The sequence below is a fragment of the Rhopalosiphum padi genome, chromosome 3 (genome assembly GCF_020882245.1).
Source record: "Rhopalosiphum padi isolate XX-2018 chromosome 3, ASM2088224v1, whole genome shotgun sequence".
NCBI classification, from domain to species: domain Eukaryota; kingdom Metazoa; phylum Arthropoda; class Insecta; order Hemiptera; family Aphididae; genus Rhopalosiphum; species Rhopalosiphum padi.
In genome coordinates this window covers 39562341-39589497 of record NC_083599.1, presented here as the reverse complement: position 1 = coordinate 39589497, position 27157 = coordinate 39562341, and the positions used below count along the sequence as shown (strand labels likewise).

At 29.3% G+C, this 27157-nt stretch overlaps 1 protein-coding gene across 4 annotated transcripts in view; it reads left to right on the top strand.

The window, feature by feature from the left end:
• Window positions 1-678: 678 nt before the first annotated feature.
• The window catches only part of LOC132926206 (protein tweety), a 50470-nt gene continuing 23991 nt past the window's right edge, over window positions 679-27157 (top strand). For 2 of the 4 annotated variants that reach the window (XR_009661390.1, XM_060990545.1), the window contains exons 1-2: window positions 3454-3630; window positions 23365-26012. Coding sequence is in view for 3 of the 4 variants with exons in the window: in XM_060990545.1 (XP_060846528.1) it covers window positions 24304-25971 (1668 nt within the window). In the remaining variant the exon portion in view is untranslated. The other 2 variants (XM_060990547.1, XM_060990546.1) reach the window with 2 other exon arrangements.

The following is a 27157-nucleotide window of genomic DNA, read 5'->3' as shown; positions in this document are numbered from 1 at the left end:
TTACAATTTTACAGTTTAATAAACAATACTCAAAGTTCACATTCGCCGTACATGTACCTATTATAATAAAAACTAAGATAAGATTCGATATGCGAATTTATTAAATACAATTTTAATTCGATAAAAAAAAAAAATAATAATAATATAATATTATAATATGTATATTCTACACATCAGTGAAATGTCGTTTATAGAAAAATTAATAATTAGTCAATAAGCAAAATAAATTCAAAAAAATGTACGTGGTGTAAAACGTACCACAGAGTTAGTTTATTAGACAATTTTGTGACAAATCTGTGTAAATTGAAAATGTTCTAGATAAATTAGTTGAAACGTATCTCGTGTGAATTTGATTAAACTGTTAATGATAATATACAAACGCCCCGCTTATGTAATAGTATTAAGCAATTGTATATATATTATACATAATATAGTGGTTATCGGGACAGGCGTGTTCATACACATTTCAACCGTAATATAATAGAGCTGTGCGAATTTACGCACAAAACATTATATAGGTCAATATAATTTATATACTTCTATAAAAGCGAGTAAATTTCAATTATAAATTGATTTGTGTACATCATTTATATATATATATATATATATGTGTGTGTTTACATGCAAGTATAGTATCAGTGTATTATAAATACTTAAACTAAATATACAAACGCAGTCGATCATTTTTGCCTAACTCAATTCAACGTCATAATAATATCATAGTTTATATTGTGTTAAAATGTCTTACTTTATACTTCAACCACGTGAGTGATAAACCACTGTTTTATTATTTTAAATTTTTAATATCATATCATATATTCGTATATATATAATAAAATATTATACAAAGTGATAGTTAAAATTATTTGAAGATCTGCTTATGTGAAGTACCTACAATGGTATAGGTATGCTATTTTAATTTACAACTATTAAATCATAATAATAATCTATATATGTATTTATATTATACTGAGTGATTCTTTTATCGCACTTGTTATTTTAAAATATATTTAAAGTTTAGTTGAGCGGAGTGGTATGGGGATACCCCACAAAATGTTAATCTATTTCTCTGCTCACTAAAACTTTGAGTACTTGTCTTGTAACTCATAAACTACTCGTCTGAATTTCGATTTTTACATATCGAAATACTCTAAAAAATATTCAGCTTCAGAAAATATAAAATCAGAAATGTATATTATTATTTAAAAAACTAAAAACGAAAAATATAATGATAAAATAAACAAACATAATTGTTTTTTTTATTTTGACTGTAAGTTATGTAAGAAAAATATTTTCAAAAATATTAATAGATCTTAAATAATGAGTATTGTTCAATAAAATAGTCATCCTGTATAGTAACTATTATGTACATATACCATCATATCTAATAATTATTTATCAAGATTCAAAAGCTTAAGTTATTAACAAAAAAGCAAATACTTATGAATTTCTATAAAGGTGCTTTTTTACACAAACAGAAATCCTACTAACAGAATTTAAATACAACTCATTACTATTAAATTTAAGTGATAATCATTTTAGAACTATGTATTAGGTTGTCTAAATAGAGAATCCATCGACCTATTAGATGAAAAAAAGTATTTTGCTGTACGATTTCTATAGATTACCGAATTCGGCATTAAATCTAAATATGATAAAATATAGATGAATAATATATACATTTTAGTATAAATATTTTGCTTTTTAAAATTTCTTAGACAGTATAGCCATATAGGTAGTATAATATATAGATATGTAAAAATTAAAATTAAAAAAAATTCTATTTAATATAATTTACACATAGGTACCATTGTATTTCCATAATAGAATTATATGCAAATGTATGGGTTTCAATAGAACCTGTTCATATTATTTTGTACATAAAGACTAAAGGATGATTCATCAAGCATACTCACCCTTCACTTTTTCCTTTAATAATGGCTAGTTAATAATTAACCGTTTCACAATTTAGAGTAAAAATGGTTCATTCTCATTTGAACAAAATGTAATCGTCTTTCGATACTCCTTTGAATGGTGTAATAAATCTAAATAATTGAAAAAATTAAGTGTACTTAAAAATTACAAAGATCATTATTTGAATAAATCCATTGTTAAAGGAAAAAATGTTAATCAGCATGCTTAGAAAATCACTCTGTACATACAAATATATTAAAATGTGTTAAGGGATATTTACAACTAGCATTTGACTTATCTCGGTTTTGACCTCGAGACCTTTTTGCTCTGGTTTTTATCTATAGTGAGCTTGGAAATGAGTCATTAACCTATTATATTTTTATGTGTACTTACCTAGCCTAGCACTTACTACCATAGATCACTCTCGACTAAATTTAGTTAAAACTTTAACTTAGCAGTAGTGTTGTCACTGGGCACCTTCTTATAACACGTCGTACAGTTGTTTGTAATATCCTACATCAAATTTACTTATTGTTTTTCATTTTACAGATTGTATATCCATTTTCGTATTGATTTCTAATACAAGATTTTATACTTATACCGATATACCGTTTTAGTTGCGTAGGACACTTCGTTATTATTACAATTTACGTGTATAACAAATCGTATAGATCGACAATAATAATATGTATAAATATAATTCGATGCGAAATATAATCTGTAACACTCTCTAATAGATGCTATCTGTCGGTACTTCAACCCGATAATTCAAGAGCGCTATTAATTTTAGTATAGGTTGTTCACCCAACCGTTATTAATTAATATCGAGCCTACGAACTTTAATTTTTTTTTTATTTTAACTTTGTGGTTATATAGCCGTCTCCGGTTATTAGGTAAACCCAATTTTATGGTTAAAATAATAACCATCATTTAAACACGTAAAATAACACTAATAGCTACTGCTGTGGCGTGATCTACAATCAGTAAACACTAAAAACAATAACCACATCACCGCCGATATAGGTACCTACTTAATGTTCAATAATTTCAAACGGCGGTACATATACAAATTGAAAGCACCGATAGGTGCTATATACAAGGTGATGATAAGCCAACATACACCGCTGCTGCGGTATGTAAGCTGTACGTTCGTACAGGCTAAATTCGTTTGCGGCCAATTTATGGCAAGTCGGATTGATAAGGTTAGGCAACCATGCCAATTATTATACACATATACATTTATTAAATAGGCTTATTATTTATGGCAAAGAAACAATTTTCAAAACGAACTTCACTTCCGAAAAAATAAAAATAAAAATTATCAAGAAAAATGTTATCAATTACGTCATTAAAATATGCACGTTGCACGTGCCCGACCTTTATTGCACTCCGCATAGTAATTAGATGTTACATAGTTATCACACTGTGCGTTAGGTACGCCTTATCTGCCAAAATATTCTATGCGCTTATTTATTATATTAGCGCATATCTGCCGATTAGAAAAAAAAAAAACAAGAAAGAAAGAAAAAAAAGCGAATTGAGTCACTGTTATGAAACACTTCTAATACATACATTCGCGGATTATTGTGTACAAAGTGTGTTAATTCTGTGTATATATAATTATAATAGTGTGCTCCTAGAACGTATTTTATTGCAATGTTATTTCAATGGCAACTTGAAATGGCGAATTAACTAAGAAACTCCATTGAACTTATAGTAAGTAACTATAATAATATTTAAATAGTTTATTGTTGGAATGTATGAAAAAAATCGTAGTTGCATTTTTTTTTTTTCGTAATATTATCAGACATTAGGTAATTAAGCGACAGGTCTCCAAAAAAATGTATATTAGTCATTAATGTGACGGGGTCATTATCACTACACTGCAGTGCACACGGGTGGTTACATAACGCGGGTCTGTTTATTTCTTGGAGAGGGGGTATTCCCCTTCTCTTTTAATAAAAAAAAAGCGGCAACAACCAACAGTCGCTAACGTCTTCTAAAAATAATAACACCATAATGTTTGGTAAAAACAAATTATTTTATATTTTTAAATATGAAAGGTAACAATTTTCATTAATTTCACTTTAATAATTATTACTTTATAAAGGTTTATCATAAATACTATAAATATATAATAATATATATGTTTTACATATAATCAGAATACTATAGATTGAAGATAAATTCATTTTCATTTTTGATTATTTAAATATTGCATTAATACGTATATAATATTTTATTTTATTAAATATTATTTTTATCTGTTGAAAAACAAATAAATTATATATACCATATAAATATTGCAGAAAAGGTTATTTTTATTTATTTAATTTAATTAAAAATGTGTTTTGGGTAATTTGAGTTGTTGCTTAATTATTCAATTAGTTTAGGGAACTTTTAAAAATAATTTACAGAAAATAGTTTTTATTAAATTATATTAAATAATAATATATAAAGATAATAAATACATTTACACCCATTTATTTCGTTTTTTAAAATTTTATTTAAAATAATAATTTTAGTGTACCTATTAATATTGCTACTTTATAAGGATAAATTTCAAAATAAAGTAAATTCTATAATTGTCGAATTGTCTACTTTTTATACTCTGAATGGAACGATAATATTATTGATTTTACAATGAAAAAATAGTGTTATTTTTTTGAATTGTATTTACAATAGGTCAGTAGAGAAAAAAATGCTTAATATTTTTATTTTGACTTTCGAGGGTAGTTATTAATTAATTTATAAGAATTTAAACTTGAAATATTTTTAAAAAGATTTCTATTAAATTCTATTTTTAATATTTATAGATTTCTAGGTAAGAAAAGGTAAACATTTTAATTACTAATAAAAACGCAACATACATAAATCGAATAAAAACTAAAAAAAGTTATACATTTTAAATGCTTATAAATACTCGCATTTCAAAAAATTCAAAATATTTTAAAATTTTTGTTATTTCTAAAAAAATCAAATAAAAATATTTGGCGTAAGTTTTAAGTCATTACAATTATTTATTTTTTAATTATAATAAAAAATAAAAATTGATATTCGGTATAAAATTTCCCTAATTATAATACTTACAAAACACTACGAAATTTTTACTTTTACTTCTCTCTTCCACCAAAAATAATCCATACTAGTCATACTGTTGATTAAATTAAAAATGTTATCAAATACAAATCGAAAACAATTCGCTTTTCAATAAATTATTACATTAACTAAGGTTTGTTTAAACAATAATATCATGTTTATATAATAATCAATATGCCTAGACAACTTTAGTTAAAATCGATTAAAGTTTTTTAGTATATTATGAATAAGCATGAAGTAACAAAAACTAACCCGATCCTTAATGTACAGTTTGTTTGACCCAAATTAATATTAAAACCAAAACATTTTTTCTTAATTACCTATTAATAAATGTGATTTTTAAAATGTATTCCTGTACTTAATTTTTATATTTTAAGTCATAATGAAATTAGAAACCTTGTGGAATATAATAATTCCATTTTTAATTTATTGAAATCATACAGAACGAACTATCTAGTTTTTTTAATTATTCAGTTTAATTAATTTACTTATTTATATCTATAATATTAAAATATAGGTTTAAAAAAAATATTTGAAAATGGTTATTAACTGGGCCAAACAGTATTGGATATGCTATAGTATACACCCATGAACAACCTACCCCATACCTACGTACATAATTTAAATGAATTATTGCCATAACGAACGACCCGAGACGACACTGTCCAACACAGAAACCACTGTTCCAGTACTTTTTAATTTATAAAATAATGGATTCTTATAGGAATATAACAGACTCGGTTACTTTTTACAATTTTTTGAAAAAATCAAAATGTAATGGGATAATAATTGTTTTAAATTCTTTAACTATAATGGTATTAAAAAATATTTAATTTGATTTTTTTTTAAAGATTAGGTCATACGATGTTATCATAATAATTTGATGTTACCTTAAATTACTTTTGCAGTAATTAAAACTATTTGCTAGTTTTTGGTTCATAATGAATTATTGATTTTTAAATATTAAAATGCTGATAATAATAAATTATAAAAAATATTTTTTTTTTAAATGCATGATTAATTATGTAGTAAATATACAAGGTAAAATTTTATCAGTTAACAATGTACCGTAAATTTAAATGTTATCACTCAAAATGTGACCCTTTAAATCTAATTTCAATTGATCATGAATCGTATTATCATTTTTCGGCAGCTGTCACTATATTGTTTTTAGCTATCACTAAACACTTAACCACATACCTAATATACCTATATACTAAAGTACTTGTAATATTATTACTTTATGTTTAAATGGACGAATGGGTCTAGGTCAAAATTATCATTATCATAAATACATATAAATATTAATATTAACTAAGAAATATTTCAATAACAGTTTTTATTTTTTCTGTTTTAAATCAACTAAGAAAATAGTATAGGTTATCTTCATAACAAGTAACAGCTATTTTATTGTTTTTACAATTAACCTGTTAATTTAATATGTATAATAATTTTTTTTACATAAATTCTTCTTCTCCAACTATAATATTACACAATAGTATAATACATATAAATATATACAATATACAAATTTCTAAATTATGAAGTCGATTTCATATATTATAAATTAAAAATGTTATATCACATCTTGGGATAAAACTAAGTACGTTCTTCTAAAGTGTTTTCAATCGCGACATTTTAACGAAATTGTAATATTTTTTTCGTGTAAACTGCTTTAGACATTTACAACAATGACCCGTCTAAAGTACCAACTGCAGTGTATCTTACTTCCTGATCGATATTGGGTCTTTCAGAGTTCTTTAAATCACTACCTCAAAACGATTTTGTAGACAAAAAAACACACCGTTGTAAAATCATTTTAGTTTCCACACTAACACGCACGGAACATAAAAACTAAGTAAAAAATTATACATATATATGTTATAACTGATTTTGTTGAAAATAATTTAATTTATATTTGGTTTCGTTTAGTGATTTCGTTAGAACTTTTAACATAATATGTGGCTAGTAATTAAGGCTATGATGTTTATTTGTTATGTCTTTATCCACCATTTAACCAGCATATACCTAATATAAATCACTATGTTTAGTTTGTTCAATTAAAAAAAATATCAGGTAATTGGCAATAATTTAACTATTAAATAAAATAGCAATGGTTTGAAGTATAGTACATATTATATATTATTATTATCTTCATTAGGTATATGTAATGAAAAAAAATAATTAAAAATAATATTATTATTATTTTAATTTAATTTAAATTAATTAAGAAGAGTATAAGTAATATATAAATATAATTAATGTGTGTTCGTAAACATTATTAAAAGCTCATGCTTATTAAATACCTTGTAACATTTATCGAAATGTTGACAAATAAACATTTTTGTTAGTTATAGAGTATAACTGTATAATAAACATGTTACGAGTAATATTTTTTTTGTGACAATATGAGATAAACAGGGCAAACATAGAGGTCTTGAGGTCAATAAAATATTTTTATAGACGGGGACGTGTTTAATAATAACCCTCTTTCGTTTTCTGACGTCACACCAACCACTAACCTATATTATAACTAACTGATAGAATTATATTTCATTACAATACTTAAACATACAATATCATCGATATAATAAATATTATGCATATATAGGGTGATTCGCTAAGCATACCCCCCCCCATTTCTTTAATAATGCAATTATTCAAAATTTGATTTTTTTGAATTTTTAAATAAAGTTAAAGGCCATATTTTTAAATTTTTTGTATTTTAAATAAAGACTACTTTTTTTCTTTAAATTGTTGAATGAAACATTTTGATTATCAGAATCAACATTTGAAAAAGTAGTTTTTGAGTTATTTATTATGTGCTAGTGTGCTACCAAAAATAATAGGTCCATGACAATTTATTTGAATATTTTACCAATTAATACGAATATTAACATTTTTTATTTGTAAAAATGTTTCGAATATTATACTAAATATACTAATTCAATATATAATATATATTTTAATGTTTGTATAAAATTATTTATAAGGACTAAATTTAACATTTTAATAACTGAAAAACTACTCATTTAAATTTTGAATATGTTCAACATTTTTAAAAAAATTATCTACAAACAATTTTTAATAACTAATAAAAGTTAGCTCTTATTTAAAAACACGAGTTCACTACAGGATCTCCGTCGATAGTACAAAAAATCCATCCCAAGAATTAGAAATTATGATCTTTAAGTATATTTAAAAATTCCAATAATTAATATTTGAGTAATTTTTTTACTAACAGAAAATAATAATGAACATTTTTAGTTAAGCGTTCTGCATATTGGATGATTTTTTAATCCGTAAGAATTGAATATTGTTAAGTTGTACATATTAGTTAAAAAAGGTTTTAAATTTTTTTTTTTTATAATTTGTTATTATTACTATATTAAAAATAAACATATACCTTATTATCAGTACTTTTAAAACATAATTGTATTTTTTAAAGGAACAATAAATTTGATATACCCACTCGATAAGATAACTTAAGTTCCTTATTTCTTCCGAGACTTCGTTGTTAATTGTCAAAAAAATACACATATATATATATCTATTTATATATGATTACATATTAGTTTTTACTAAATACTAAATACTAAATTGTATCATGAATATAACAATAAACTATTAAATCGACCTGGAAATAATTTTATTAATTACGCATCAAATTGAAACATATCACTAAATCAGGTTTTTACTCGGTCATATTTATATCCGTTCGCCCATATTATTTAGTCGATTTTTTATCTGAGCTGTTGTATTATAGACATAAGCTCTCCGCCATTACGGTGACATGATTGCATATTTGGACTTATCCCTTCTTATCATAAGAAAAACAACCAGACGGTATTTTTTTATTTTATTTTATATATATTATACGACTTTATCCCCTCGCTTTACCCTCGATGTGCGCAACGACGGGTATGGAGAGTTTTTTTTTTTTCGGAATGCCTTACAAGTAAAAGCCGATATAGTCTCACGCGACCGTTTTCCGGGTGTGCGTACTTGGACACATTGGCGAGGAATATTACGCCGTGTCCAGGCGTGTACGTCAGTGTGTGAAAAATTATACTAGAAAGTGTGTGCTTAACGCGATTTACGAACAAGGCTTCAGCACCTCGTCGTACGGCTTCGCGGGCCCACGCGCTCGACGACCCTTTTTCCCATCCCGATACATTTCCGCACTGTTTAATTATTAACAAACTAGTCAGACCGTATTGTATTGTACGAGTACGGGCAAAAATCAAATCGACCCCTTCGCAAATAAGAAGGACTTTCAAAAAATTTACGAAGAAAACACTAAACACTAATAAATACGTCTCGTAAATGACAGTTAAAATAATCCAACTGACATAATTAAATCAAACAGACATTGTTAAATGTTAATATACATTCATAATTATTAGAGTTAGATAATTACTGCTGAAATACTTTGTAGGCTTAAAGTTTTAATTTTAAATTAACGATTTACTTTAAATTTCTAGAATTATATTAAAAAATAATATACGAGTGTCGGGGGTTCCCTATAATTTGATATTTTGATATTTATATATTTACAGGCATATATTTAAACGTGTATACTCAAACTCGACAATTACAACACATAGGTGTACCTACTTATGCTCTCATAAAAAAGAATCGGGTTTCTTCGTGTAATACAAATCTACTTGAATGACAAAAATATAATTCAGTTTAAGCACTTTAATACTTGCAGATTATCTCTAAAAATAAACATTTGGTATAATTGCATTAAATATACAAAATATACGAATAGAATACTCAATTAATGCATTTTATATACCTCGGTATAGGTACCTATAATGAGTATACTCGACTGAGGGATACACGACAAGGCGAATTCAGTATTTTTTACCACACACGTTACTGCAGCAGCTAACGTGTTTACTCGTATATAACACGGACAATGAGTTGTTATATGATTTATTATACATACAAAAAAAAAAGTATAAAAAATAACCGGAACGATACAGTTCAAATAATCGAAAACGATCGAAAAAATGTGTGGTCGATATTGTAAATATTTAGTCAACGCAGACAACAGAAAATTCACATATACAATGTTGTAGACCATCGTCATTATCGTTATTTATGCATTCGCTCTGACGTCGTCGGGTAAAAGAACGCGTGCGAACAATTACGTTCCGTTGTCCGACACCATATAGTATTATTATCATAATATACTGTACTCGGGTTCGTATAATAGTGATAATTGTACGGGTAAAGACGACCTAATACACATAAATAAAGGGAAACGACCAATAAAAACGAATCGTACAATGGCACAGCCCGTCGCGTGCCGGTGTCAAAATATTATAATATGTAATAATACGCATTATACGTTTCGTGTATACATACAGTATCGTTACACAAGCGAAACAGCCATGGGGTCTAGCGCATCCGTCGTCGTCGTCACCGACGATGAATAATATTATAAAACCAGAACGTTATTATAGTTTTCTTTTATCGGCGCAGAAAGGGTCGTGGACTGTGTGGAGATCTGAGTGCAGCATAGACGCAAATGATACGCGACGGTGGTACGCGCGCGCGTTATTATAAAAGTATATGTACATAAGATGTATAATGTGCATGTAAATGATATGAGACGACGTCGCTCGTCGGGAAGAGCAGGAAATTCAATCGGTAATTTCAATTTGGAAATCGCGCCAGTTTAATAATTAATCATAATATACGCATAATAATGTTATGATATTGTCGAGTAAATGCGGTGTGTCGCCGCGTTAGTAGTTGCAGTTTTATTTTCCGAACAAAAACCGTTTTTCAATCAATCGGAATACTGCAGTTATAATATACGCTCACGTAATCTATCGGAAGTTATTGTACTTCTCGTCTGGCTAAACTTACATATTTATATAGAAGATCCGGTTACTCCGCTCAACGTTATATAAGCGCACGTGTAAGACCACGGGCAGAGATTTCGAAGAATAGAAATCGCAAAATCGAAAACCGTTTAGTTTAATAATAATAACAATAATAATAACTTTACACTGAAGTCAAATTATTATCTTCCGTAAATACAACAAAAAGCAAAAAACAAATGTACAAAAACCATTCGGTCCCCGCGAGGAGCCATATTATCTAAATTTATCTCGTACAGTCGTATACATATAGTTTATATCATGTTAATCTCAAATAGTCGAATGGGTGTCGATAGAACTGTAGAAGCCATATAATATATAAATACCTATAGTGTTAATGTATACGCACGTAATATAAACGATATAGTGGTGTGGTGTGGTATAACACTTTATAACACGTGTAATCCCTCCTTTTACAAAAAAACAACATGTTTTTTACATCAATTATTTGCTTCAGTTATTCACTAAATATGCATAAATATAATGTGTTTTTTAAAGGATTTAAACCAATAATTTTCCGAGAGATTAAAAAATAAACAAAATACACGTGTTGTTGAATTTATCGTAGTACATCGCATACCTGTATAATATAATTTATCGTTAAACTGTTTTTTTTTTTTAACATTGAGTTATGAACTTTGAAAAAACTGACGTTATATGTTTTAATGAGGCCATTATAGCACTTAATTATTGGCCCACTAATCCTCAAAAATAAATCGGTTTTCAGTCATAATAAATCTATTCGGCTATCTACAAATTTGTTTCACAGTTGGTATATAATGATTTATAATATCCACCTAATTTTTATTTAGTTTTTATTACCTACATTTTTGTATTATTGACACTTCACGTTGTAGTCAACTTTTGTAAAAAAAAAATGTATGATTAAATTTTTATAGATTTTTTTCGTTATTTTCTTTTAAGTATTAGCTATTTATATTGTTTTAATAGTTCTATAAATGTGCCTATTGAATTGTTTCTTCTTCAAAAATGATTACTTGTAGTTTGTACAACGGGTATTAATTTGTATTTCCAATAATTAAATACAGTTTAAATATTGTTTATTTTTAAAATCAATAGCTCATTTCTATCTAGTTTCTCAAAAAAAAATATTATTAAAAATCTATAGTTGTAAAAATAATTCAATTTTTAGATAATGTTTAAACTTTATTTTCATAATTATAAATTGTCGGCCATATGATGGATTATTTAATATATATCATATTAAAACTGTAAGTAATTGTAGAAAGATTTAATTGTAGTATAATTATGTTTTGCAAAATGTTAAAAAAAAAATGTTTATTTTAATTGGCAGATTACATAACCAACAATACAGTACTACCCGGTATGTAATACCTGTACATGAATATGATACTTACGAGTTACGATCTACCTTTATTTTGGTATTGATATATAGAAATTCTGTTAGACATGATTTAATAATTGTGTTCATCTATTATATAACACGAATTGGCTTTTAAAGATTTAAGTGTTAACCATAAAGTTAAGTCACTTAAAAAAAATTAATGTAAATGGAAATATTTTACTTGTATATAATTTGAAGTCTTTATAAAATAAAGTTTTTGAAACATTTTTGGTCGTTATAAGTTTCTTACTTTTTGAATAATTGTGTACATTTTTAATTTCCTATTTTAAGTAGGATATTTTTCTGAGAATTTTTATCTGACATTATCACATTTTACAAATTTTAATAAAACGAGTAATACCAAGTTAATAAGTTTTTTATCAGTTTGTGGAGCAACACAGGGGGTAACTAACTCACTGCTTTGCTCATATAAACGTTTAATAGATACCTATAACTGATTAATAACATACTTATTTATAATTCAATTTTTATACATCGATATTTTTAGTATAATATTTTGCTTTGTAATAGGAAATTTAAAATGTTTACTTTTATTAAAAAAAAAGTATTAAGCTTTAAAAATTATTACGATACAAATATAAAAACCATAGATTTTTTTACAAAATGCTGTTTTATAATGACTTCCAATGATGCAAAACAATATATTCTTTAAAAACATTAATGATTTTAAATATAATGAGTGCTAATTGTTATAAAAGAATCGCCCTGCAATGTATGACCTGTATCTATATCTATGGATTTATTACATGATAATAATGTGTATAGTATTGGTATACATTTCATCGCGTGTGTATCATATTATCGTATATAATTGAATATTTAGTATTTTAATTTTGAACAGTATCAAATTGCGATGAAATAATCACGGTTAATAGCAGGATATAGTAATATTACAAGAATTATAACCTAAATCTGCAAATGTAAAATGTTATAATAATAATATACCTGTAGTACACTCCGATTATGATATTGCCATATAACAAATTGTAACAACTATTCATATTATATATTATTATTTGACGTTTGCTTATTTGTTATGACTATATACACGAAAAATATTCCCATAAAAAAACGTAGGCGATAAAATCGTTTAGAAAATCGACCGGTAATTATTACAAGAAAAAAATATAATTTTTTATTGAAAAAAATATTTTTTTCCGGTCTCTCTTTTCATGCCTTTTCCGCCGTATACTGGGCACATTGTAGTGTGAGTATCTTTCTCTCTTTATCTCTCTCTCTCTCTCTCTCTCGATATATATCGATGTATATATATATATATATTTATATTATGCTAATAATGTCTGTATATTATATACACACACTTAATATTACAGACGTCCGACTGTACATCTATATAATAATATACAATATGTATGCGGACGTTCACATTAACAGTCAGCAAAATACGATTTTCGAGACGTTCGTTTATTGGACACGCATCGATGTTGTCATTTCCTGTAGTGTTGCGGCCGACCATTGTACAATAGGCCCGTCGAACGGACAGCGCCAAGAAAATGAGTTCTTTATTTTTATTATAATAATAATGCATAACATGTAACGTTAAACCCGCCGTGCAGAACGCCCATAATGCAACTTTGACTACTCGACAAACGATTCGTCAGCGAATTTACAATGTCTGGGGTTTGTTTTTTTGTTGTTTTTTTTCTCCTTTACGAAATCAATGATTAAAAAATAATAAAAAAATTGTTTTCCCTCAGACACACCGCGCGTAATTCCTCGGGCGGTGAAAATAACTGCCGCTTTACATTATAATAATATTATATACGTGTGTTATTCTTTGAACTACTCGGCGAGACAATATTATATACATACACACACACACACACACACACACACACACACACACACACACACACACGTACATAATTCACACATTATTGTACATACAATAATAAACAATATAATAATAATAATATATATATTTATAATATAATATACTCATAATACTCATCACAGCCGAGTGATGTACATTGTGATAATGATATTCGCACACATCTCTGCACCGTATGTATACGATTGAAATTAATAATTTCGTACGTCTAAATATATATGTAATATATTTACACATATCATTATAATTGCGCACTATATCGTTATTTACGCACGTATACCTATACATTTATGTTATTATAAATTACATTTAATGTCATTTTTCTATCGCTTCGTCCGATTACACGCGATATTATTACGGATTCGAAACGAGCTAGTTATATTATATTATAGGTAATATATACGTAAGTGCGCTATAGCTTTCATCACATAAACAAGCCCCGCGAAGTTCGGCCGGTTCGGGTAATAAATATCCATTTAATTTACAAAAGTCATTAATAAATTACGGTTAATTAAAAACTGATATCAAAGAACATTAATATTTTATCAATTTATAAAGCGTAATAATAATAACCAACTAGCTGCAAAATAATAATTGAGAAATAATATAATAATATGATTAATTGGAAATTGTATTCGTATACGCGAAATTACTATTTTAAAGTTTAATTTTAATATAGTATTTTACTTTTTTAAATTAATATTTAAAGTAAAATAAGTCAATTTTTTTATTTTGGTCTTTGGATAAGAGAGCTTTGGAAGTTAAGATCAGGTACTTTTATTTATATACAGTTGGACAACCAGTTTTATGATATATGAGCGAACAAGACAATTGTCAGTACACTTTTTGAAAAAAATATAAAACTACTACGCCGATAATTATACAATGCATTCTCGAATCAATTGTAAAATTATTTTAGGATTTATATTTTTGGTAATTCAACAAAATAATAACCTCCTAGTGAGTAAACTGTGGAGTAAAGTAATTTTGAGTTTATTTTTTAATAACAAAAAGACTGGATTGATATTATTTATATAATATACATTTTTTTTTTATAAGTAATTTAACTTATAAATTTATAACTATTATACTATAATATGTACATTTTGTATTTTTACAGATTTTTTTTTTACTAGATAAATCATAAATATAGACTCTGTTACATTAAACTGTAATTTTATATCAAAATGTTATCAGATTTAATATATAATTAAAAAAAAAATTAATTATTAAAATTAAAATTTCTAAACAAATAATCGGCGTTATTCATGTATCATTAAATTATTCTTAAATCTAAAATCATTACACAATTATTATATAATTTAAACTAGACCCCATAAGGCCGCATTCCATTGTATGAAATCGAAGCGTTAGAAATTGCTAATGAGGATGATTTATTATGGTTCTAGAAAAAATTAAATTAAAAAACTAACACAAAAAATTAAATAATTATTATTTAAATTACTTTTTAATCAGTAAAAAAAAATAAACTTAATCTAATTTGACCTAAACTCTAACATCTACAACATTCTAATTTTACGTTATTATCAAAAAATATTGATTTGTTTAGTCATATGTATTGAGATTTAAAATTGTTCAATAAAACTGCGTTGCTTAATAATTTATCAATTTGTTTACTTAAACTATAAAAAATGTCAAAATATTTGTATTTTATTAAAATGTTCTAATTTTGTACAGTTTACACTTCCCATATAATAAATATAGGTATATAATAAATAATATATAATAAATATAATAAATCAAAACACGTTTATGCGTTTATCAATGATAAATTACTGTAGTTAAAATTGATATCAAGATCGAAAATAAAATAATAAGGAAGAAAATTAAATAGATTTTTTATTTACCCCGACCGTAATAATATCCGTCTATTTAGTTATATTAATATATTTTTATTTTTACCAAATAGTTAATTTTTATATTATACCTATTAGGTATAAGGTATATGAGTACCTATACTGTATACCTCAGCTAGAATTATGTCTATGAAAAATAAAGAATACAAAATATGTATATTGGGTTTTGTCAAACATGTTTTATGAATACCAATATATATGTTATTTTATAATAATCTAGACCTTTTTTTGTTAAAATTTATCCATTTCTTTTTTATTGTACGTTCCTTTAATTTATATTTATTGTATCTATTATTGTTTTATAACCTCAAAGTTGTGTATATTGTGTTTAAATTTAAACTTCTTTGAAATCAACAAAATAAAAATTGTTATAACCATTTTCAACTTCTTTAGATGATAATAAAAATAAGTCAAAAGTTACTTTAACATTTGTCATATTTTGAAATCTGTATTTAAAATTTATTTTAAAGTTCCATTTTTATTTTTATCGTACTTGAAAAAATGAAAACTTCATCCCTCTAGTTGATCTTAGAGATCGACATACTTCTGTTTCTTGCACATGGTACGTTCAAAGTCCATGTAAATTTATCTCACTTCAAATCGTAGTATGTGAATTGATTCCCAAGACCTACTTTATGTATTAAGTTGATTCCCGGGTCATTAAAAGATATGTACGAGTTGATTCCCGGACCATTAAGAGGTATATACTATATGTGAGTTGATTTCCTATTGTTATATACCAATAGATTGAACTGTTAAAGTGCAGTCGAAAACATATATTAAATGTAGGAGCAATGATACTAGAAAATCCATAAAAAACCGAGAAAAGCAAAGTATTTTGAGAGAAGTGATGTCACGGTATATTGGTTATCTTATTACTAGATACCAGTTTTTAAAAACAATGTGTTTTACATTTTTATTTTTTACCTAAGTATTAATTTTTTTTGACTAATAATTTTTTTAATAAACAATAAATTATATAATAATACAATAAATAATTGATAAATAAAAATTGAATGATTTTCAAAATATGAAAAAACTAAAAAGAACAAAATTTTTGAGAAACTTGTCAGCCAATCTCCTCGTGGTGTCTCTTGGATTACACTAATAGGCTGAATATTTGATTAAATATTGAAAAAATATATAATGACCCGGGGATCAAATCAACGGTATCGATGTAGGTAAATAGGTACCCGGGAATCAATTCGTACGCAGCCCTTAGGATTTAGCTACTTTTGATTAAAATAAATGAATGCGTTTATATCAGTATCGATAGTATACTAGAAAGTTAAAAAATAAACTAGGAGGAAATACGTATTCATATTGTTATTAATTGTACACTATCTATTGCAAATAGCTGACAAAATAATTTTGGAAAACTTTTGGATTTATTATTTATAAAAAAAATTTTTCTTGACTCAATACTTCTAAATATTACTGTTACAATAAAAAACTATATAATGTTTATTTGAAATTCACACAATGAATATTATGAATATCAGATTTAGCCAATATATTATGAATTATTTTCGTCAGGACTTGGATAAGATCTCCTGAGCTTTAATTTTAAAGCTATTGATCAATATTTGTCTATTTAGTATTTAAATTTAGTTTTTTCATGATTATCTACCTACAATTGCTATGTCGATTATAAAATTAAAGTTATTTAATTTTAAGCATGACTTATAATAATCACTTTTAACAAATTTAAGCCCTTCAAACACTATATTAATTTTTGTTTTATTCGCTATTTATAAATTATATTCCTACTAGAACTTGAACACTAGTATTTTAAAAACGTAAAAGCCTGTTTGTGTCTAGTATACCTAGTATATGGCTATACTAGCATACAATATATATCTTTTTAAAACTCGTGTTGTATTCGACACGTCATTATAACCTCGCTTTTGATAAAATAAGTATTATAATTATATGTAACAGACAATAGTGGTTATTACATTTTATATTTGGAGTTTGGACACTTGAATAGTTTTATTGTTAAAGGATCAGTCACAAGAATTTTACATGAAAACGTAGTGATTATAGTGATTACTAACCAAAGTTGTACAAGCATCACGTGAATTATTGCAATTTTATCAAAAACTTTTTATGTTTTTACTTAATTTAGCTCAACTTATATGTTTGTATCATCAATCATCAAATACATGGGCGGGGCTCTTTTCACCTACGTCTCTGTTCACTTAAATATTTTAAAATTACTTTACCTTTCCACCCAAGAATATTATAACACTTTTTGACCAAATTTTTATAATACACACTGGGAATCACTTTATTATTTATTTGTGTAAATTAGTTTTATAAAGTCATACATTTTAATAGTTCAACCGTGGTTATAATGATTATCATATTCTATATTTAAATTTGTATAGATTATATATGTACCAATATAATTATTTTAATTGATGATTTTCTAACAAAAGCGTAATAGTATTCTAAAAAGTTTTTCAAATATAAAATAGTAATATATATATATTACTATATGTAAGTAATATGAATAATATCATTTTATAATCAGATGTTTATTATATGAAGCCCTCGTAATCATTACATTGCATTTACAATGGAATTAATAAGCAATGGCTTCACTAAAAACTACATGTGTATTTAAATGTATATAATATATTATAAAGGTACAATAAAAAAAAAATAAAAATAATAATAAACACTATAGCCCACAGATAACCAAAGTGCATTATATTTATATGTTATTACTTATTTACAACTATCACAACCGTATACATATATATATATTTAGGCGTTTTATAAACTACCTATTTATTTTAATAATTCGTGAATGTTGTTTTCTCAATAAAATAACACACGATTGTATATTTACGATAAAATTGAAAAACTGCAACTTTCAGTAAAAATAATTTAATTAATAATGTTAATATTTGGATATATACGACCACATCTATACAATATAATATAATATTTTGTGATTGCAAATACCTAAATACCTACCTATAATAGTTACAACACATCACAGTTGAGACTTAATTTTTGAGAATATTTATTATTTAGTTAGCAAACTATAGCATTTAAATTATTATAATTTATAAGTAATTTTTATTGAAAACAACGTTAAACTACACAGGTTTTTTACCGACAAGGCTGGGCAAGTAAACTAATTATTTTAACTCATTCAGTTAAGTTAATACGGAAAAATAAAAGTTAAATTTAAAGTTAAAAGTTACTTTTTTTAATTTATTTAACTCGTTAAAAGTTAATTTGAAAAATAAGTGACTTACCTTAGTTAAAAATAAGTTTTCTTTTTTTGTGTAAAATTAATTACATGAAAGATCACAAGAAACAATACGAACAAAATGTTATGAACAAAATATAATAATTATTGACGACACAACGAATTTATTAAAAATATTCTGGGTTTTCTTGTTAAGTTAGAAGTTACTTATGAAAATAAAAGTAATTCGTTAAGTGACTTAATTAAAAGTAACTTAACTTAAACTTTTTAACTCGTTAATGCCCAGCCTTGCCTACCGATATGTTTCCTACGTATTATTTTATTTAAGATTAAAACCTTATTGGTACAATTAATAATAAATATATAATAATTCAGTTAAATACGAATAATATATATTCGGAATTATATGTGTATTGTACATACAACTACTATAAATCGTATCTATATTGTTCTATTAAATAATAAACATATATTATATGTATACGTTGAGTTCGAATATTATCGCTCGATTGTGTGTAGGTTTATTTAAGTGCAGTAATACCGTAGGATGCAGTGCATCGGGAGTTTATATAGTTATATAAAGAGGGCGCAGAGTATATGACTGATATTATAACAATGAATACCACAAGACACAAACGAGGCCTTATTTTAAAGTGCATTCGGTGACAATCTACGTAGTCATGAAATCTGTATATAAATGCGTACGTGAAAATCAAATTATGTGCATTTAACATTTTGTTCGTGATTATTTCGCGGATAAAATAGGTATAATAGCGCGGTAAAGGCTATAACTTAGTCTTATTATTAATTTATATATTTTGTTTTTAGTACAACATTATTCTAAAATGTGATTATATAGTTGAACAGTGAAACCAGAACACCACTATATATTATATTAATACAATTGTATACTTACCTCTATAATATGCACACTATTTTATGGTCAAAATATATTGTTTATAAAATACTACTACTATTTGTTTTTAAAAAATTCTTAAAAGTTAAAGGTCATTTCCTAATAAAAAAAAATGAATAAATATTCTTATAAAGTAGAGTGTGTAATATACACATATATTATAAAATTATATATCTCTCTAAGTCTGTTTCATTTTATAAATTGGTTTTCCTCAGACCAAGTCACTAACAAACAATTTGTACATAATACGTATTATACACGCATAACAATAAAAATATAAGATATAATACCTATAATATACAATATATAATTTAGATAGGTACGTTTAGATGTATCTATTCAATCGACTAAAAATATTTTAACTTAGTATTTATGCAGCTATCCATTAGACAGAGTAGCTATACTTACCTATTTGTGTTTTATTTTATGATGATCATTACTTTTATATTATGTACCTATATGGCTATATTACACCTATATAAATAGATACTCTTTGTCGTACGTGGTATGTTATATATTATGTGTTAAGTGTTAACCATCATTTTAGTAAGTGTTTTTTAGTTGTCACAGTCAATTCAAAAGCGATTAAATTAAAAAAAAAAAAGAAATAATTGTATGAGATCACTTATCAGTTGCTTAACTTTGAAAATTCGACATTTTTAAATATTTGATTTAAATTAGTCACATAATCGATCACATAAATTGTCAATCAATTGCATTAATTGTGTATATTATATAAGATATAACAAGTAATAATGCAAGCTTTATGTTTGATCAATATCTAATTAACATTAAAACATTTAACATTTATATAGTAGGTACCTTTATGCAGTGTGTTTACTTAATCTCACCCTATCTTTATGTAGATTAAGAAGCGTCGGTATTATATGATAATTTATATCATACTCATCTTAAAAATCGCATCTATACTATAATAATAGAAAATGTTTTTCTAAAAAATAAAATGCACAGTTCAACGCCATTCCACGAAATATGCATGTATAAGTAATAAGTATATATATAGGTATAAAAATATAATATAAAATAACGACATTTTATTTAAACTATATATACATCACACATAAACATATTATTATTATGAGTTTATCGACTGCCGAATTCGACAAAACTGCACGTTATACGATTTCTTATATGTCATTTCTATAGGTCAGTGTATCATTGCGTCTACTGACTACATAGTATTATATATAGTGGGCGACGTATAACATAATATAATATATGTATTATAGGTACGCGTATCGTATATCGTTTTAGATAATTTCATCGTTCCAGTACACATGCAGGCGAGAAGTTTTATAAGTCATCGATATGCGCGTCATCCCTTGCACAATTATATTAATATATATATATATATATATATTATGGGTGTATATCGGTATAATATACTATTATGTACTGCATATATACATACCAAGGGCGTCAAAACGGTCGATCTCGTGGACGATTCAAAGTCCACCCCCTTTGTTAGAGCTTATTACCATACATTTAGTAGATATTATACAGTTACACGCCTACGCATACTACGGATTAATCTGCATGTGTGAAATTACATGAAAATTATAAAACCTGTATACTGATCTACAGTTTCTGATAATCATCTAGAACAGTGTCTTTGTAGATCAATAATTATTAGAGGTTATTTATTTCCCAAAATCAGTGGGGGAGGGGGGAATTAAGGAGATATATCTCCCCATTCACACTTCTTTTTTAAAGCTATTTTTGTATAATTATAGTTGTATTTTTTATATTTATCACTTTATTAGTAATTAATAAAATCCTAAGACTTTTGTATCGAAAATTTCAGTCATAATATCTCCTCCCTTAAACAAATCCTAAACACGCCACTACCCGAGATCATGTAATCGACAGGTCAACGATATATGCAGTGATGACACTATACGTTACTGCGCCAACGCCCAACAGCATAATATGTTAATACGTTTTGAAATTTGATTTGATATGCTTATTTTTGTATGACACTATTATTTGCATCTTAATTGTATTATTTATTTTAGTATTTTTTTTTTTTACGCGAGTTGGTTAGTTCTCAAAGGAAAAATAAATTCTTAGTAAAAAAAAGATTTGCTACTCGTAGTATATAACCACTGTCTGAAATCTTCTATTATAATATATTATTTATATTATATATTTTATACATCACATCATGATCTATAGTCATTATTATATTAAGAAAAATATTGAACTGTACACATCAATTATCTAAATTTATATGTAGTGCGATGTGTGTATCCATGTGTGTTATTACTCGTGTATTGTTATATTTTGTAATTCAAAATGGCACGAATAAATGAATAAATCACTTTTTTTATACATTTAATAACGGTTTAGAGAAAAAAAATATTAATATTGTAAGTAAACTAAAGGTGATATTATTGTGACATATCAAAAATAAATAACTATCTAAAAATAACATATTTATAGCTTGTATTTCAAATAAAATATATTTTTTTTAAACAAATAATGTTTACTTATTAGATACATATATACATACGTATAACCTATATATAATTTAACCGCAGTTAGATACCTATATATATATTATAGGTTATATATAGCGGAGTATCTGTATGTGGAATAATAGAGTAGACAACGAGTTGATGCACATTGGTCGACAATTAAATCACTAATCGTTAATGAACCACTATTTTCTGTCCAGAGCACACAATCAGTCATCGTCAGACAAATAATATATAACATAATGATGATCGAAAAATTATCTTATATAATAGGTTTTGATAAATTAATGATTGATTATGACATAAATTTAGACATCATATTATGTATAATTTAAAATAAAATATATTGGTAACATATCGGCGCGTAGTTAATTGCTTTGAGACACTACGAGACTCAATAAGACTTAGTGAGGTGGATGAAGTTAAAACAATTACTATACCTTCAAAAAGTGCAATATTAATTATTTATATATATAATTTACGCCTCCGCGTCTGCACTGACGGGCGCATATATCCTTAATAGTTAATATACCGCAGTTTTGTCCACTCTCCTGAAGTCTCCTGCTATGTATACGTAATATTATACTCTGCAAATGATTATTATTATTATTATTGGCTATCTACCGCGTCGTACCTATGCGGCTGCGATGACCTAATAAGGACGTAATATTGACGTGGGAATTATTTTTATTTTTCAGTTAATCGTACACGCGGCGGTGGCGCCGCATCGCCAGCACCGCCACCAACGCCGCCGCCGATCGCCTATACATTACACTCAGCATCGCCAACGTCGTGACCGCCGCCGAAAAGCGATAAGAGCGACCACGCGAGACGAGACTAGATCGACCTTGAGCCGGGAAAACGAAAAAGTGGAACAGAAAAACAACCAGCACGACCGCCGAGCCGCCGATCTAATTATTATTATTATCATCATCATCAACATCATCGTCGTCGCCGTCGTCACCGTCATCGTTGCGCCGTGACGGCGGCGGTGGCCGAGAGGTGTCTGTCGCGGCCCGTACCCCGCCGCCGGAGGGCGGGAACGCACTGCGCGCGGGCCAATGAGCGTGCGACGTCCCACCCACCGACCGGCGGCACCCGGCGCGGCGTCGAGTCGGTGATCGCGAGCGCGCGCCGAACCTGAGGCCACCGTCGGCATTGCAGAAACTGCACCGGTCGCACCCTGACGCCGCGCGTCTCACATCGAACACGTCGCGCGTGTCGTATACGCCTCACGCGGTACACCGATTATATTATTTTATCACATACGTTTTACATACCGTCGTACACCGTTTATTAATAAAATATAATATTAAATTATATTTTATACGGAGTCATTCGGATCGATCGCATTTTATATCACCGTAATCGCAAACTTTATATCATTTCGTTCGATCGTCGTCGTCGTCATAACGTCTGCGATGTGAATTATTGTATTATCGTCGTCATTGTAACCACACACGAATACGTTGGTGCTCGCGATGCGGTATTTCTCGTGATTTTTTAAATACGACGTCCCGACAGCGAAGTGATTTTACGTCGACTACAATCTCAATTATTTATCGTTTTTGATATTTGTTTGCTGCTCCCCCCGCTGTCCCCTCGGACACCACTGCTTTCCTTCTATATACGCCGAAATGGAAGCTGACGATCCACGTCTGGCCGACGAGTACGTCAACGAGTTCGTGCTCGACCACCTGGACGTGTCGACGGTGAAACGCGAAATCCAATCTTCCGACTATCACCACCATCACCACCAACAGCCGCACCAAGACCACGGCGGCCATCACCACCACCATCAGCACCACCAACAGCAGCAGCAACAACAGCACCCAACCTGCAATGGCGGCCGGGGGACCGCCGGCGTCAATTCTCGTCTGCCGCCGATGCCCATCACGGGAGCCGACAACGGGTCCACGGCCACGGCCGCTGTGGCCGCCGCAGCGGCCACCGCGACGATGGTGCAGTCGTCACCACCGCCGCATTACCTGCTCACACCACCGGGTTGTGAACAAGAATACCCACACCATCACCCGCTCATCAGACACCAGCACGCTCTCAACCAGGTAATTGACGGTGTGAGTGGCCCGGGCGCTGGTATGGTGATACACGGACACGTGGCGGCCACGGCCGTGGCGGCTGCCAGCGTGCTGATAACAGGAAGCGAGGCCGCGGTCAAGGTGTCGAGAGCCGACCCCGCGACCGTCGGTTCCATGATGTATCCGAGCACGCCGGGCACGCCGCCCGACACGCCGCCGGTGAGCTCTTCGCCACCGCCGTCCACGCCTGTCCGACAACCAGTATTCATGGACGAAATGATATGGTTAACGCAGCAGTTGCGCCAGGGACAGGAACCGCTCGACTTGCGACCAAACTACGCGGGTTCCGACGAAATGCAGCAGCACCAGCACCAGCAGCACCAGCAGCACCCGCACCACCATCACCATCACCACCACCATCAACAACATCAGCAGCAGCAACAGCAACAACAAGAACAACAAGAAGACGAAGAACAACAACAGCAGCAGCAGCCGGACTCGGCGGTCGCGGAGTGGAACATGGTGCAACACCAACACTCGACCGTGATACAGCCGAGCAACAGCAATAACAACAGTTGCTCTGCAGTCAACGGCAATAAGGTACCGTCGTTTGGTCGCCAGTCCCTCCAAGCGCTATTGAGCCCGGGCTCGTCCAACGGCGTCGTATACAATTACGGGAACAGCTGTTCGATTTACCAGCCGCTGTTCTCGTCCCAGCGAGCCATGCCCCCGCACCAGAACCGGCCGCTGAGCGTGTCAAGCGGTAGCATCATGTCGCCCGTGAGTTCCCGCGGCGGCGGCGGTAGTAGCGCGTACACCCGCGGCGGCGGTTCGTCTGATGACCTGATCAACGACGCGCTGCTGCTGCAGCTGCCGGTGCGCGACCTCAACAAGCGGCTGCAGGGCATCTCCAAGGAGGAGATCGCCCGGCTCAAACAGAAGCGGCGGACGCTCAAAAACCGCGGGTACGCGCAGAGCTGCCGGACCAAGCGGATGAACCAGCGCATCGAGCTGGAGAACGCCAACGAGATATTGGCGACCGAACTGCACAAGATTAAATCGGAGTTGTCGCGGATCACGCAAGAACGCGACATGTACAAGCAGCGGTTTTCCGCGCTGGCCGCGGCCAGGGAATCGATGAGCGCCGCGGCAGCAGCAGCTGCGGCCGCTGCGGCCACTTCGACGGCGTCGTCTACCACGTCCGTGGCCGGGGCCGCCACACAGCGCGTGGACAGTAGCTCAAACTCGCCCGAGCTCTACCTGTGACAGACGAGGAGGTCGTACGCGTCTGCGCTTTGGATATCCAAGTGAGTAATGACGTTTATTATTATGATTGTTATATAAGATGTATAGGTGGCGTAAAGGGTGTATAGGTACTCGGGTCTCGTATATAACCAATAAACCAGGGCTCACAGGTCATCGTGTCGTGTCCATAAGTTGAGCACAGTCCAATTGCAAATATTCTGTTAGATCATTAACGACATAAATTCAAAAACCGTATGATAAGGTTTTCTGAACATTGAGCTAATTGATAGATGTTTATTTATGTTAGTTAAACATGAAAATCTTTCTAACAGTACCTAAAATATCTTATACCCCCTCCCCACTATGTGAGAATGCCCATGATGCTTGCAAATAATATAGGTAAATGAAAGTCATAATTTATTATTTTATAAGACATAAATTTACTAACAATATTGTATTTCTAATATTTTAGATCATATAGCTATCATACGGTCTTGTCCCAAGACTAATGCGATTTTACTCCACCTATGGAACAAAATCGTATTTTTAAGTACTTTCTAAATTTAGATTTTTTTTTTTAAATCTTGGATTTAAAATTTCTTAAATATTATTGAAGCTAATAATATTTGTAATATAGTTATTGCGCAATCCAATTTCAAATCCGTAAAATTTTGTAAGTTAGTGTTTAGAAATTAGTAGTACGGTTCTGCCCGCCTTCCCTTATCATTATTATTATTACGCTAATAGTCAATCGAATAAAAAAAGCACACCACTGATGACGTAGCTGCGAGCCAAACTTAAACGATACATAGTATAATCAGTTTTGTAGTTTTGTTGTATACATACACGTACACGTGAATAATAATAATATAATGATAAATAATTATAATTTATAATGTGGGTTATTCGTCTCATTATTCTCTCATCGTCGCCCCAATGACAGTTGACCGCACCAAACATAAGTTTAAATGCAGTGACATTACCACGCATACCACAGTCGTAATGGTATAAATGTGTGATGTATATAATGATTAAATTTGTAAGTGATTTCAATATAGTGGCGCCGATGTCATCTGAAATATTTATGACAATTTTCTATGTAATAGTATATACCTACATCACCCCAACCCACTATAGAGGTTCATTAACTCCTTTTTAATAACTACATAATTATAAGCAAATTTTCGAATCTCTCTTGATGATATAT